The 15,484-nt window shown below is 59.6% G+C and overlaps 1 protein-coding gene and 1 long non-coding RNA gene across 3 annotated transcripts in view; one reads left to right on the plus strand and one right to left on the minus strand.

Moving 5' to 3' along the window:
- The first annotated feature begins 2,601 nt into the window (after positions 1-2,601).
- LOC130542347 (collagen alpha-2(I) chain-like) lies at positions 2,602-11,049 on the plus strand. Its single transcript, XM_057305596.1, has 11 exons — positions 2,602-2,929; positions 3,802-4,262; positions 5,009-5,115; positions 5,971-6,102; positions 6,298-6,365; positions 6,449-6,724; positions 6,927-7,169; positions 8,043-8,503; positions 9,251-9,357; positions 10,211-10,340; positions 10,528-11,049. The coding sequence occupies exons 1-11, from the start codon at positions 2,602-2,604 to the stop codon at positions 11,047-11,049; spliced, it is 2,835 nt and encodes a 944-aa protein (XP_057161579.1).
- Positions 11,050-13,105: 2,056 nt separating this feature from the next.
- Positions 13,106-15,484, minus strand: part of LOC113241255 (uncharacterized) — a 101,571-nt gene continuing 99,192 nt past the window's right edge. For both annotated transcript variants that reach the window (XR_008959984.1, XR_008959983.1), the window contains exon 4: positions 13,106-14,447. This is a non-coding gene — a long non-coding RNA (uncharacterized LOC113241255). The remainder of the gene's footprint in view (positions 14,448-15,484) is intronic.

The raw sequence follows: 15,484 nt of genomic DNA on the forward strand, positions 1-15,484 counted from the left end.
CGAGGACCGGGTACCGACTTGCTGGGGGTGGCTGGGGCTCTGGGCCCACGGCAAGACCAGACCAGACCAGACCAAAGCAAAGGAAACCAAACCAGTGTGTCCCCTGAGGTGTGCTGCAGGGGTGCGTGGGTAGCGATGGAGTGCCGCACGGGCTCGTGGCCACTGCCGGGAGCCTTGGTGAACGTCGCTGGGCCTCGCGGAGCCTCGCCCTCGGTGTTTGGGCTGGGAGGCAGGCTAAGGGGAAGCAGAGGGGACGAGGCTCGTCTCCACGCAAAGTCAAGAGCGGGGGTGTGCGCCCCCAGGAGAGAGGCGGAGTGGCGGAGACGCGGGAGCCGCCATGTTGGAGCCAGGGTGGACAGGGCTCGGCCTTTTTTCTTCGGCAAAGGGCGGAGGGAGAGGCCCTGGGGGAAGGGCCGGTTGGCATGCGTGGTGCAATACTGCCATCAAGCGGAACTCGTTGGGGATCCCTTGAGCCCCGCGCTGCCTCTTCCCGGGTGGAGTGACATGGGAGTCGCAGCCGGGTCGGGAGACGGGCCCTCCGTCCTACCCCCCCAACTGCCCCGAGGTGCAGAGCTGTCCCGGGCAACCTGGGAGGCTCCACGGACGGCTAGCGGGACAGAGCGCAGGCTGCCGGTGCCCTGCGGGTTGGCCACGGGAAGCCAAGGCTCGGGACCCTGGTGGCCGCCATGTCTGGGCGGGGCCAGGGGCGCTGGGCGTCTGGCCCTTGGGCGTTTGGCCGCGTGCCCCCTCCCCTAGGGGCGAGAGCGGCATTGGCCTGTGCGGACCCGGGGCCCTGCAAGCCCCGCCAAAGACCGACACCGGCAGGGGCATTTGGGGGCCGCCGCCTTTGCCAGGGCTGGGGGGTGGGGGCGTGGTGGCGGGACCCCGATGTCCCTGTGTCCGGTTCGAGGATCACGTGTGCGTCCTGGCCACCCCGTGTCAAGGGGCCTTGAGGTTGACTCGGGAGGAGGGGCGGTGCGACGGTGGGGCGTGGAGCGGAGTCCTGAAAGGACAGGCCGGTCCCGGGAGTAGCGAAAGTGGAAGCAAGAGCAGCAGCAGCAGCCTCCCCGCACCGCCGCACCCACTCGTCGCCCCCCCACCCCCCCACAGCACCACCACGACCACGTCCGGGGCCCAAAGAGCGGTTGCCTGACGCAGACCGGGCAGCTGCGGTGCCATCTCCCGGGGCTTCCCCCTCTCTGGCCGAGAGGCACACCCCAGTGCTCCCTCGGTCAAGTCTAGGCGGAGACTTGCGTCTGCCAAGGCCTCTGGATCGGCCCGCTTCAGTGTCTGGGCCTCCTTCACCAACATCCCACCAGAGTGTTCAGGGCAGTGACAAGGAATGGCCCGCTGGCTCAGCGTCCCATTGCCACACCTGCTTCGATGCCCGCCGTCAACCGATCAGTGTGGAGAGTCGGCCGAAAGGGCCGGGCTGCGGCACCCCTGGGCAGGGGCCCCGCCCCTTTTGCCCCGATGCACCCACAGATGCACCCGCAGTCAGGCGCCCGTCTGCCCATGGCCCGAAGGAGGCTCCCGCTCTGGATCATCGGGGCCGACCTTCGTGGAGAGCCGGGCTGTCCCGATAGCTGACACACACGTGGAAGAGGGTCCGGGGTGGGGCGAGCCTTCCCCCCCCCACACACACCCACCCCCCACCCACCGGCTTCCACTCCGCGTGCGTTTGGGCACATTCCCCGCCCCCGCCTCTCAACCCCGCAGCCGCACAGGCCGCTATCCCCAGTACCCCCACCGAGTCCTGAAGGCAGCCAATTGCCGCTTCTCCTCCCTCACACCACGTCACCGTCCCGGAAAAACCGCCGTGGGCTCCTTGGTGGGGGGCGGGGGCGGGCGGTTTGAGCAGGGGATCGAGAGGCCTCAGTCCCTGGACCTTTGTCGCTCACCTGCTTCTTGGCCAACCGCCGCCCGCCGTAGCCCCCCGCCCCCCCCGGCCGGCCACCCCCCCCCCGCCCCCCGGGCGGCCACCCCCCCACCCCCCCCCCACCCCCCCGCCACATCGGTATTGCCTATTGACCTCCGGAATCTCCATTTCCCCCAGCCGTTGCCAGAGAGCCCGGCGCCAACTGCCGCACCCGCAACCGTTGACGGCCCTGCCCGCCCTCTGGGGTACCCACGCGGAGGGGAGGACGTGGTTCACCCCCGCCCCGCGGCTAGGAGCAAGGGCTTTGCTGGCCTACTCTTGACTGCAGGTGGTCAATTGGGCGTCGATGCGGTGACTGCGGAGGCTGAGGCTTTGAGGGCCGGGAGGTCCCCGGGCAGGATGTCCGGAGCCTCTTTCACCAGTCCCGACCTGGGCACCGTGGGGGACCTTGGGGACCTTGGCCGGCCTCTGCTGGGCGAGCTGGCTGCGAACCCAAGGCCATCCCACCTCAGCGAGGGGGCCGACGGCGTTACCCTCTCTTGGCGCGGTCCTGATCCCGAACATCCGGGCCGTTGACTGCTCTTGGAGCCAGGCGCTTCCTTCCCGTGGGGGCGCATCTCCCCTTGGGGGTCTTCCGTGTCTCCTGCCTGCGCTCTGAGGGTGCTCAGGTCTTTGCTCTGTGGTCTGGCGGGAATCCCTAGGGAGGGTGGCACTCCTCGCACATGGAAACTGGGGGTTTCAACCTGGGGGAGCCGGGGTGGTGTGGCGGGGGGAGGGGGGGGCGCGTGGAGTCCAACTGTCTGCCAGCCAGTTTGGAAGGCCTGCCGGGCGAGAGTGTCCGGGATGACCCTTTGGATGTGAGGCCTGCCCGGGCCGAGCGCGTGTCAGAGGAGAGTGTCGCGGAGGCGCAGGCAGCCCTGAGCGGGGCGGCGGACGCTCGTCGCCTTCTGGCAACCACCGGCCGCCCTAGTCTCTTTCACATGGGCCCTGGGGGGCCGACAGGGGTGGCGTGCCTGGACGTATGCCATCGGACCACGTCCGACTTGGCTGGTGCCAGGATATCTTGGGGAGGATGCATCTGTTTGCCAAACGCATGTCTCCAAGTTCACAGAACAGGGCCCCTCCGCTGCGGTCCTTTCTCCAGCCCCCCCCCCCCCCCCGCCCCTCCCAGCCCCAGCCGCAGCCCCTGCTCTCGGGGCGTGAGTCTCCCAAGGGAGCAGGGTTTGTGTCCAAGGGGTGGTAGAACTGACACGTGGGAAGGGACCAAAAGGACCCTCCAGACCTGGAGACGGCCCCTGGTGGGGGGGGGGGGGGAGGGGAGAATGTCGTGAGTGGGCCTGTTGCTTCCACAGGTGGGATGGAATATCCACTCCTGCCCTAGGAAGGATGAGGCGGTGAGCCTCTCAGGCCAGACTTTTGGGGGGAGAAGCGGCCTATTCCGTTTGTAGGGCAGAAAGCGAAAGTGTTCCCCAAGGGTTGAAGCGGGACTAGAGCAGGGAGAGCGGTCCGCCTGGATGACAGGTGCACCCTTCTGCCCTTGGGCAATCAGCCAGGGGTAGCAGCAGACATCCATCATTCACCTGCTGGGGCGCTTGCTGTGGGGTGTGTAGGTCACCTCCTGAGGATGAAAAGGGTGAGGTGCAGCTGTGGTCTCCCTTCTTTCCTGGGGGACACTGGGTGTGTGTGGGGGGGGGCGTGTGTGTCCGCGTTCCTACCTGTTCTTGGGAGTGAGTGTAGTGTGCATTTTGCGAGAGTCTAAGTGTTCCCTAACGTGTGGGTGGTGTGTTTGTGTGAGAGAATGTGAGCGAGTGAGTCTGTGTGCAAGGGTGGGTGGGTGCGTGCTTCTGGCTTCTGTTATGTCCCAGGCATGAGAGGCGGGTTGTCTGGGTGCACTGGACATGACCGTGAGGTGTCCACCGTAGGATCTGGGCCGACTGACGGGCAAGAAGGGCAGCAGTGTCGTGCGTGGGCCTGGTACCGCTGGGCCGGGAAAGGCGCGGGTCCTCGAGAGCGTGGGCGCACGTGCGGCTTGCCCCTCCCTGGCCTGCCCCTCGCGTGGCAGCCGTTGGGAGCTGTCCGGAGATGGAGGCCGGAGCAGGCACGGAGCCGCTTTGGCGACCGTGGGGGGCTCCAGGCCGCCCTCCACACTGGCCCGGGTGGGCCAAGGTCCTCCTCGGAATCCCCGGGCGAGTGGGGGTGGGGTCGACTTGAGGCCAGGGGCGAAGCGAAGGTGTTTGGGACCCCTCAGTCCTCTGGCCGCGGGAGGTGGACCTCATTGTCGACTCCACGGCCGGTGCCCGCGGGCCGCTGCCGCCCCTCGCGTCTGGCCGCTGGGGGCCTCGGGGTCAGGCTGGCCTCTCCGGGAGTTCTGACCGAGGACCGGGTACCGACTTGCTGGGGGTGGCTGGGGCTCTGGGCCCACGGCAAGACCAGACCAGACCAGACCAAAGCAAAGGAAACCAAACCAGTGTGTCCCCTGAGGTGTGCTGCAGGGGTGCGTGGGTAGCGATGGAGTGCCGCACGGGCTCGTGGCCACTGCCGGGAGCCTTGGTGAACGTCGCTGGGCCTCGCGGAGCCTCGCCCTCGGTGTTTGGGCTGGGAGGCAGGCTAAGGGGAAGCAGAGGGGACGAGGCTCGTCTCCACGCAAAGTCAAGAGCGGGGGTGTGCGCCCCCAGGAGAGAGGCGGAGTGGCGGAGACGCGGGAGCCGCCATGTTGGAGCCAGGGTGGACAGGGCTCGGCCTTTTTTCTTCGGCAAAGGGCGGAGGGAGAGGCCCTGGGGGAAGGGCCGGTTGGCATGCGTGGTGCAATACTGCCATCAAGCGGAACTCGTTGGGGATCCCTTGAGCCCCGCGCTGCCTCTTCCCGGGTGGAGTGACATGGGAGTCGCAGCCGGGTCGGGAGACGGGCCCTCCGTCCTACCCCCCCAACTGCCCCGAGGTGCAGAGCTGTCCCGGGCAACCTGGGAGGCTCCACGGACGGCTAGCGGGACAGAGCGCAGGCTGCCGGTGCCCTGCGGGTTGGCCACGGGAAGCCAAGGCTCGGGACCCTGGTGGCCGCCATGTCTGGGCGGGGCCAGGGGCGCTGGGCGTCTGGCCCTTGGGCGTTTGGCCGCGTGCCCCCTCCCCTAGGGGCGAGAGCGGCATTGGCCTGTGCGGACCCGGGGCCCTGCAAGCCCCGCCAAAGACCGACACCGGCAGGGGCATTTGGGGGCCGCCGCCTTTGCCAGGGCTGGGGGGTGGGGGCGTGGTGGCGGGACCCCGATGTCCCTGTGTCCGGTTCGAGGATCACGTGTGCGTCCTGGCCACCCCGTGTCAAGGGGCCTTGAGGTTGACTCGGGAGGAGGGGCGGTGCGACGGTGGGGCGTGGAGCGGAGTCCTGAAAGGACAGGCCGGTCCCGGGAGTAGCGAAAGTGGAAGCAAGAGCAGCAGCAGCAGCCTCCCCGCACCGCCGCACCCACTCGTCGCCCCCCCACCCCCCACAGCACCACCACGACCACGTCCGGGGCCCAAAGAGCGGTTGCCTGACGCAGACCGGGCAGCTGCGGTGCCATCTCCCGGGGCTTCCCCCTCTCTGGCCGAGAGGCACACCCCAGTGCTCCCTCGGTCAAGTCTAGGCGGAGACTTGCGTCTGCCAAGGCCTCTGGATCGGCCCGCTTCAGTGTCTGGGCCTCCTTCACCAACATCCCACCAGAGTGTTCAGGGCAGTGACAAGGAATGGCCCGCTGGCTCAGCGTCCCATTGCCACACCTGCTTCGATGCCCGCCGTCAACCGATCAGTGTGGAGAGTCGGCCGAAAGGGCCGGGCTGCGGCACCCCTGGGCAGGGGCCCCGCCCCTTTTGCCCCGATGCACCCACAGATGCACCCGCAGTCAGGCGCCCGTCTGCCCATGGCCCGAAGGAGGCTCCCGCTCTGGATCATCGGGGCCGACCTTCGTGGAGAGCCGGGCTGTCCCGATAGCTGACACACACGTGGAAGAGGGTCCGGGGTGGGGCGAGCCTTCCCCCCCCCACACACACCCACCCCCCACCCACCGGCTTCCACTCCGCGTGCGTTTGGGCACATTCCCCGCCCCCGCCTCTCAACCCCGCAGCCGCACAGGCCGCTATCCCCAGTACCCCCACCGAGTCCTGAAGGCAGCCAATTGCCGCTTCTCCTCCCTCACACCACGTCACCGTCCCGGAAAAACCGCCGTGGGCTCCTTGGTGGGGGGCGGGGGCGGGCGGTTTGAGCAGGGGATCGAGAGGCCTCAGTCCCTGGACCTTTGTCGCTCACCTGCTTCTTGGCCAACCGCCGCCCGCCGTAGCCCCCCGCCCCCCCCGGCCGGCCACCCCCCCCCGCCCCCCGGGCGGCCACCCCCCCCCACCCCCCCGCCACATCGGTATTGCCTATTGACCTCCGGAATCTCCATTTCCCCCAGCCGTTGCCAGAGAGCCCGGCGCCAACTGCCGCACCCGCAACTGTTGACGGCCCTGCCCGCCCTCTGGGGTACCCACGCGGAGGGGAGGACGTGGTTCACCCCCGCCCCGCGGCTAGGAGCAAGGGCTTTGCTGGCCTACTCTTGACTGCAGGTGGTCAATTGGGCGTCGATGCGGTGACTGCGGAGGCTGAGGCTTTGAGGGCCGGGAGGTCCCCGGGCAGGATGTCCGGAGCCTCTTTCACCAGTCCCGACCTGGGCACCGTGGGGGACCTTGGGGACCTTGGCCGGCCTCTGCTGGGCGAGCTGGCTGCGAACCCAAGGCCATCCCACCTCAGCGAGGGGCCGACGGCGTTACCCTCTCTTGGCGCGGTCCTGATCCCGAACATCCGGGCCGTTGACTGCTCTTGGAGCCAGGCGCTTCCTTCCCGTGGGGGCGCATCTCCCCTTGGGGGTCTTCCGTGTCTCCTGCCTGCACTCTGAGGGTGCTCAGGTCTTTGCTCTGTGGTCTGGCGGGAATCCCTAGGGAGGGTGGCACTCCTCGCACATGGAAACTGGGGGTTTCAACCTGGGGGAGCCGGGGTGGTGTGGCGGGGGGAGGGGGGGGCGCGTGGAGTCCAACTGTCTGCCAGCCAGTTTGGAAGGCCTGCCGGGCGAGAGTGTCCGGGATGACCCTTTGGATGTGAGGCCTGCCCGGGCCGAGCGCGTGTCAGAGGAGAGTGTCGCGGAGGCGCAGGCAGCCCTGAGCGGGGCGGCGGACGCTCGTCGCCTTCTGGCAACCACCGGCCGCCCTAGTCTCTTTCACATGGGCCCTGGGGGGCCGACAGGGGTGGCGTGCCTGGACGCATGCCATCGGACCACGTCCGACTTGGCTGGTGCCAGGATATCTTGGGGAGGATGCATCTGTTTGCCAAACGCATGTCTCCAAGTTCACAGAACAGGGCCCCTCCGCTGCGGTCCTTTCTCCAGCCCCCCCCCCCCCCCCCCCCGCCCCTCCCAGCCCCAGCCGCAGCCCCTGCTCTCGGGGCGTGAGTCTCCCAAGGGAGCAGGGTTTGTGTCCAAGGGGTGGTAGAACTGACACGTGGGAAGGGACCAAAAGGACCCTCCAGACCTGGAGACGGCCCCTGGTGGGGGGGGGGGGAGGGGAGAATGTCGTGAGTGGGCCTGTTGCTTCCACAGGTGGGATGGAATATCCACTCCTGCCCTAGGAAGGATGAGGCGGTGAGCCTCTCAGGCCAGACTTTTGGGGGGAGAAGCGGCCTATTCCGTTTGTAGGGCAGAAAGCGAAAGTGTTCCCCAAGGGTTGAAGCGGGACTAGAGCAGGGAGAGCGGTCCGCCTGGATGACAGGTGCACCCTTCTGCCCTTGGGCAATCAGCCAGGGGTAGCAGCAGACATCCATCATTCACCTGCTGGGGCGCTTGCTGTGGGGTGTGTAGGTCACCTCCTGAGGATGAAAAGGGTGAGGTGCAGCTGTGGTCTCCCTTCTTTCCTGGGGGACACTGGGTGTGTGTGGGGGGGGCGTGTGTGTCCGCGTTCCTACCTGTTCTTGGGAGTGAGTGTAGTGTGCATTTTGCGAGAGTCTAAGTGTTCCCTAACGTGTGGGTGGTGTGTTTGTGTGAGAGAATGTGAGCGAGTGAGTCTGTGTGCAAGGGTGGGTGGGTGCGTGCTTCTGGCTTCTGTTATGTCCCAGGCATGAGAGGCGGGTTGTCTGGGTGCACTGGACATGACCGTGAGGTGTCCACCGTAGGATCTGGGCCGACTGACGGGCAAGAAGGGCAGCAGTGTCGTGCGTGGGCCTGGTACCGCTGGGCCGGGAAAGGCGCGGGTCCTCGAGAGCGTGGGCGCACGTGCGGCTTGCCCCTCCCTGGCCTGCCCCTCGCGTGGCAGCCGTTGGGAGCTGTCCGGAGATGGAGGCCGGAGCAGGCACGGAGCCGCTTTGGCGACCGTGGGGGGCTCCAGGCCGCCCTCCACACTGGCCCGGGTGGGCCAAGGTCCTCCTCGGAATCCCCGGGCGAGTGGGGGTGGGGTCGACTTGAGGCCAGGGGCGAAGCGAAGGTGTTTGGGACCCCTCAGTCCTCTGGCCGCGGGAGGTGGACCTCATTGTCGACTCCACGGCCGGTGCCCGCGGGCCGCTGCCGCCCCTCGCGTCTGGCCGCTGGGGGCCTCGGGGTCAGGCTGGCCTCTCCGGGAGTTCTGACCGAGGACCGGGTACCGACTTGCTGGGGGTGGCTGGGGCTCTGGGCCCACGGCAAGACCAGACCAGACCAGACCAAAGCAAAGGAAACCAAACCAGTGTGTCCCCTGAGGTGTGCTGCAGGGGTGCGTGGGTAGCGATGGAGTGCCGCACGGGCTCGTGGCCACTGCCGGGAGCCTTGGTGAACGTCGCTGGGCCTCGCGGAGCCTCGCCCTCGGTGTTTGGGCTGGGAGGCAGGCTAAGGGGAAGCAGAGGGGACGAGGCTCGTCTCCACGCAAAGTCAAGAGCGGGGGTGTGCGCCCCCAGGAGAGAGGCGGAGTGGCGGAGACGCGGGAGCCGCCATGTTGGAGCCAGGGTGGACAGGGCTCGGCCTTTTTTCTTCGGCAAAGGGCGGAGGGAGAGGCCCTGGGGGAAGGGCCGGTTGGCATGCGTGGTGCAATACTGCCATCAAGCGGAACTCGTTGGGGATCCCTTGAGCCCCGCGCTGCCTCTTCCCGGGTGGAGTGACATGGGAGTCGCAGCCGGGTCGGGAGACGGGCCCTCCGTCCTACCCCCCCCAACTGCCCCGAGGTGCAGAGCTGTCCCGGGCAACCTGGGAGGCTCCACGGACGGCTAGCGGGACAGAGCGCAGGCTGCCGGTGCCCTGCGGGTTGGCCACGGGAAGCCAAGGCTCGGGACCCTGGTGGCCGCCATGTCTGGGCGGGGCCAGGGGCGCTGGGCGTCTGGCCCTTGGGCGTTTGGCCGCGTGCCCCCTCCCCTAGGGGCGAGAGCGGCATTGGCCTGTGCGGACCCGGGGCCCTGCAAGCCCCGCCAAAGACCGACACCGGCAGGGGCATTTGGGGGCCGCCGCCTTTGCCAGGGCTGGGGGGTGGGGGCGTGGTGGCGGGACCCCGATGTCCCTGTGTCCGGTTCGAGGATCACGTGTGCGTCCTGGCCACCCCGTGTCAAGGGGCCTTGAGGTTGACTCGGGAGGAGGGGCGGTGCGACGGTGGGGCGTGGAGCGGAGTCCTGAAAGGACAGGCCGGTCCCGGGAGTAGCGAAAGTGGAAGCAAGAGCAGCAGCAGCAGCCTCCCCGCACCGCCGCACCCACTCGTCGCCCCCCCACCCCCCACAGCACCACCACGACCACGTCCGGGGCCCAAAGAGCGGTTGCCTGACGCAGACCGGGCAGCTGCGGTGCCATCTCCCGGGGCTTCCCCCTCTCTGGCCGAGAGGCACACCCCAGTGCTCCCTCGGTCAAGTCTAGGCGGAGACTTGCGTCTGCCAAGGCCTCTGGATCGGCCCGCTTCAGTGTCTGGGCCTCCTTCACCAACATCCCACCAGAGTGTTCAGGGCAGTGACAAGGAATGGCCCGCTGGCTCAGCGTCCCATTGCCACACCTGCTTCGATGCCCGCCGTCAACCGATCAGTGTGGAGAGTCGGCCGAAAGGGCCGGGCTGCGGCACCCCTGGGCAGGGGCCCCGCCCCTTTTGCCCCGATGCACCCACAGATGCACCCGCAGTCAGGCGCCCGTCTGCCCATGGCCCGAAGGAGGCTCCCGCTCTGGATCATCGGGGCCGACCTTCGTGGAGAGCCGGGCTGTCCCGATAGCTGACACACACGTGGAAGAGGGTCCGGGGTGGGGCGAGCCTTCCCCCCCCCCCACACCCACCCCCCACCCACCGGCTTCCACTCCGCGTGCGTTTGGGCACGTTCCCCGCCCCCGCCTCTCAACCCCGCAGCCGCACAGGCCGCTATCCCCAGTACCCCCACCGAGTCCAGTACCCCCACCGAGTCCTGAAGGCAGCCAATTGCCGCTTCTCCTCCCTCACACCACGTCACCGTCCCGGAAAAACCGCCGTCGGCTCCTTGGTGGGGGGCGGGGGCGGGCGGTTTGAGCAGGGGATCAAGAGGCCTCAGTCCCTGGACCTTTGTCGCTCACCTGCTTCTTGGCCAACCGCCGCCCGCCGTAGCCCCCCGCCCCCCCGGCCGGCCACCACCCCCCCCCCCCACCACATCGGTATTGCCTATTGACCTCCGGAATCTCCATTTCCCCCAGCCGTTGCCAGAGAGCCCGGCGCCAACTGCCGCACCCGCAACCGTTGACGGCCCTGCCCGCCCTCTGGGGTACCCACGCGGAGGGGAGGACGTGGTTCACCCCCGCCCCGCGGCTAGGAGCAAGGGCTTTGCTGGCCTACTCTTGACTGCAGGTGGTCAATTGGGCGTCGATGCGGTGACTGCGGAGGCTGAGGCTTTGAGGGCCGGGAGGTCCCCGGGCAGGATGTCCGGAGCCTCTTTCACCAGTCCCGACCTGGGCACCGTGGGGGACCTTGGGGACCTTGGCCGGCCTCTGCTGGGCGAGCTGGCTGCGAACCCAAGGCCATCCCACTTCAGCGAGGGGCCGACGGCGTTACCCTCTCTTGGCGCGGTCGTGATCCGGAACATCCGGGCCGTTGACTGCTCTTGGAGCCAGGCGCTTCCTTCCCGTGGGGCCCATCTCCCGTTGGGGTTCTTCTGTGGCTCCTCGCTGTGTTCTGAGTATGTTCTGGCCTTTGCTGTGTATTGTGAAGGGAATCCCTAGGGCGGGTGCCATGCTTCAGAGAATGGAGAGGGGGGGTTTCAGCCTTGGGTGCGGAGGAGGAGACGAAGTGCCTGTTAGTCCTACCTCTTGAGTGCCCCGACGTCAGAGCTCCCGTAGGCAACTTGGTTTGCTTCAGAGAATGACAGGGGGAGTATGGAGAAGTCCCAGTAATGCTCTCTTTTGGGTAAAGCTGTATAATGTAGGTTGGTAAATGACACATTTTTGTGCAGTTGTTAAACATTTTATGTTTAGCTTGCGTGGTGCGAAATGTCAGCATTTTTAGGTTTGTTGTTTTTTTTTTTGGAAGAAGCCCTTTTGTGTACATAGTAATAGTCTGTACATCTTGTTTTCATGTTTCGGTTCTTTTTTATGCTTTTTTTTCCCTTATAGGTTTTCAGCAATTTTATATATTATGAGGTATGATCAGTTTTTTGTTTTCATTTAGTGTATTAGTATTGGAGGCTGTATTGATTTTCATTGTTAGGTTGTAGGTTTAATGAGGATGCTTTCGATATTATAGCATACACATATGCGTTTGCAGAGAAACTGAGTTCATTCTGGTTTTTTTGATATTGAAGAATTTGTTTTGTTGGAACATCATTTATAGGATAATCAAAGAGGATATGCATAGCCTTGGTTTCACGAAACTTCACAGTGTGATTTTAAGCACGGCTGTTTCCAGCATTGACTTATCAGGCACTTCAAATAATGCCATTTGAATAGTGTGTGTGTTTCAGGGAAAGGTTTTGTGGTTAAATCCTATGTGTATTTGAAATTTTCTGGTCAGTTTTGCCCACTTGATGGCAAGAGGTAGGTCATTAGTTGGTGATGGATACCATCTTTTGTGAGCAGTCTACATCGACTTGCCCTGTGCTCCCATCACAGAAGCAATGGGGCATTTCTGGGCATCAGGTCTCACAGATCACTGGGATGGAGAAGGACGTGTCAATTTTCATACATTCAAATGGATTTTGATCTCACACTGGATTAAGTATCTTCAAAAGCTTCTTGGGGCCATGATCTGTTTGGACAGTGAGTGAGTGTATGTAAGAGCTGAACCCCGAGGTTACAAATGCGACGTAAGGTTCCTGGAATTCAAGTCTGGCTGTTCACTTCAGCCTGTACATTCCTCCGTGTGTGCATATAAACTGAAGCAACAGAGCCTGGTTCAGGGGACAGTCTGTGAGCATCAGGAGATTCCGGTGAGCCATGTCCGGTCCCTCTTCTCCAGGGTCCCATCCATTCTTCAATAATACAGATTTGTACTTGTTAGAGTTTTGTAGCTCACCCATCTTCCTTTCATTGATGGTCTCCAGACTAAGTCTTCATCCTCTGTTCTTGATTCTTGCCCCAAGTCGGGGCCACTTGGCATCCTAAAATGGTTTCTGTTATACTGTAAGTATGGTTGATTTTGCTTCCTGAAAATTCATGAGACTCATATCGTGACTATGTAAAGATGCCATCAAAGCTTCACTACAGAAAATGATATTTGTATTTTAAATTGAAGGGGAAATAATAAAACTTGTCGCTAACAGTGAATTAAGACATAGAAGGATTATTCTTGTACACAGATTACCTTAGTCCAGTCATGTAGAAAGCTATCATTATTGAGTTTTTTTCCTCTCTGGAATTTCTTTTCAAAAGTCTTTTTAGTTCACCTTGAAAACTGTTCTTTATTATTCCCAGCATGTTTGATAATACTGTAGTCTACATTAAGAATTTTGTTGTTCTTGAAAGTAATCATTGTATATAATGTAGTATAGAACCAATTTTTACTGTACTGAGCATTAGTTTTCAATATATTCTTAATGTTATAGTATAGATATTAAGAACATGTCCAGGGGCGCCTGGGTGGCTCAGTGGTTAAGCGTCTGCCTTCGGCTCAGGTCGTGATCCCAGTGTTCTGGGATCGAGCCTGCATCGGGCTCCCTGCTCAGTGGGAAGCCTGCTTTTCCCCCTCTCACTCCCCCTGCTTGTGTTCCCTCTCTCGCTGCCTCTTTCTCTGTCAAATAAATAAAAAATCTTTACAAAAAAAAAAAAACAACAAAAAACCTGTCTATGTTGGGGAAGTGATGTCTGTATTCTTCAAACAACATGTCCCTGTTTTCTTTCCCCCCAGCCATGGATATTTGTCATTATGCTTTGTTTTTCTGTGAAGTGAACCACTTTACTTTCCCACATATATGTGGAATCACCAAGATTTGTTTTTTGTTTATTTTTAAGAATAGCTATGTTAACGTGTGTAAGGGAGTAAGTATCTCATTTTGTTTTTAATTTATTCTTCTCCGAAGTTTAGTGACGTTAATCATCTTTTCATATTCTGGTTGGCCATGTGTATGTCATCTTGAGAGAAATGTGCTTTGAAAATTTTACACATTAGTTCAGCAGGTTGTTTTCTGTTGTTTTGATGTAGGAGTTCTTTATATATTTTAGGTATTAATACGTTATCAAGTGTTTGTTTTGCAAATATTTTCTGCCATTCTGTACATTGTCTTTTCACTCTTGCTTGTGTCCTTTGACTCAAAACAGTTTTTATTTTGTAGTCTCATTTGTCTGTTTTTCCTTTTTTGCCTGTTGTTTTCATGTCATACCCAAGAAATCACTGCCAAATCCAATGTCAGTAAAATGTTAACCATGTTTTCTTCTAGCTTTTTTATAGTTTTGCCTTTTACATTTAGGGCTTTAACATAATTTGCGTTGGTTTTTGTATATTGTGTAGCGTAAGTGTCCAACTTCTTTCCTATGTGGATATCCAGTTGGCCCAACACTATTTGTTGAAGAGACTGCGTTTCACCATCCCGAGGTGTTGGCGTCATTGTTGAAAATCGTTTGATCATACAAATGATGATGTGTTTCTGGCTCTCTGGTCTTCTCCATTGGTCTACGTATCCGTCTTCGTGGTGGTTCCACGCTGTATTGATGAGTGTGTAACAATTTTCTAGCAAATTCTGAAATCAGGGTGTGTGAGTCCTCTACCTTTGTTCTTTTCAAGGTTATTTTGAGGTTTTGGTGGTCCCTTGAAATTCCTTTATGAATTTTAGGATGTTTCCGTTTTCTGCAAAAAGCATCCCTGGTATTTTGATAGGGATTGCAGTGAACCTGAAGAAGCTTTGGGTAATGCTGACATCTTCCCACGGGCTGTCTTTCGACACATTTGTGTATTCTTTACTGTTTCTCATCAATAGTTTGTAGTTTTCAGTATACGAGTTTTTTGCTTCCTTGGTTAGGTTTATTCATTAGTATTTTATTCTTTTTGATGGTATTGTGAATAGAATTCTCTTCGTAATTTCCTTCATAGTTTCTTCCTGTAGCCTAAGTTTTTAACCTCTTTAACGAGCTTCATTGTTTTATTAATTGATAAAGGGTGTCCTCATTTCGGATCCTCCTATTTCATAGATCTGTAAAAAGATGAAAACGTAAACCACTGTTATTGTTATCACTTGCAGGAAGACCCCGAGAATTCCAAGGTTTTCATGTGTTGTTTCCTCACATGGGAAAGAAGCTATAATTATTTTGGATCAAAAATTCATTTCTGTGTTATGTGCTATTGGGCAATCGTCGATTTTTTAAAACAATACTACTTTTAAAAATCAAAATTGAAATTCCCCGTTTGTCTACCAAAAAAAAGATCCCAGTACAGAGATGATTGAAAGAGCTTCCTCGACATCCCATTGTCCAGTAGTAGACCTAATGCACAGTTTGGTCATTTAAACTTTTTTTTTTAACCATGTGTAAATGACCAACAGGACACAGGTATCTGGATATACGTGCAGGCGACAAATACGTGTGTATATAGTAGACTTTTGTCCTTTGTTTGTATAAATGTAAGGAGGAACCTGCATTTTCTTCAGATTTGCTCAGGGCTTGAAATGAACATGAAATTTCTCATACATAACCAGATATACACAGCATGGATTTGTAGTGATGGTGGCAGAATATGCAACCTCACAATGTGCCACTTTGGCATAAAGACTATTGAGTTGAAGGCAGTTAAGCAGAAGCCTACACAAGCAAAGCTCCAAGCCCTCTCCCCATTTGCCTAAAAGTCGGCATAAATTTTAAAAGATGTCCTCTATATCTACCAGGAAGGAGAAAAGTTACTCCCTGGAGAAAACATTAGTCCCTTAGCATGGAGAGGGCACTAGAGAAATCTACAGAACGGATTTTACTGACTAACCTTTATCTACCATGAGTTTCCCATATATTTGCCTTCTCACAATTTATTGTCTTGGAGACTCAAGGTCCTTTTCTATTATCATGTAATTACTCTAAAAGTTTATTGCTCCTCTGCTAAAATACTGTGTAAACTCAAGTTGTAACCAAGCCTTTGTGTTGCTTAACTCTGGGGACTCCCATGTGTCATAGGGAGGATACACAGGTTAATAAATTTCTGTTTGTTTACTCTTGTTCATCTATCTATTGTTATAGTGGCCTC

This window comes from Ursus arctos, chromosome X (assembly GCF_023065955.2).
Source record: "Ursus arctos isolate Adak ecotype North America chromosome X, UrsArc2.0, whole genome shotgun sequence".
Taxonomy (NCBI): Eukaryota; Metazoa; Chordata; class Mammalia; order Carnivora; family Ursidae; genus Ursus; species Ursus arctos.

Excerpts from the sequence above, each read along its gene's own strand:
- LOC130542347 (XM_057305596.1), top strand. The coding sequence starts at position 2,602 with ATGGAAACTGGGGGTTTCAACCTGGGGGAGCCGGGGTGGTGTGGCGGG. Across the intron at positions 2,930-3,801 it reads GACCACGTCCGACTTGGCTG|GATCTGGGCCGACTGACGGG; the intron begins GTGCCAGGATAT and ends TGTCCACCGTAG. Across the intron at positions 4,263-5,008 it reads GAGTTCTGACCGAGGACCGG|GGGCGAGAGCGGCATTGGCC; the intron begins GTACCGACTTGC and ends CCCCTCCCCTAG.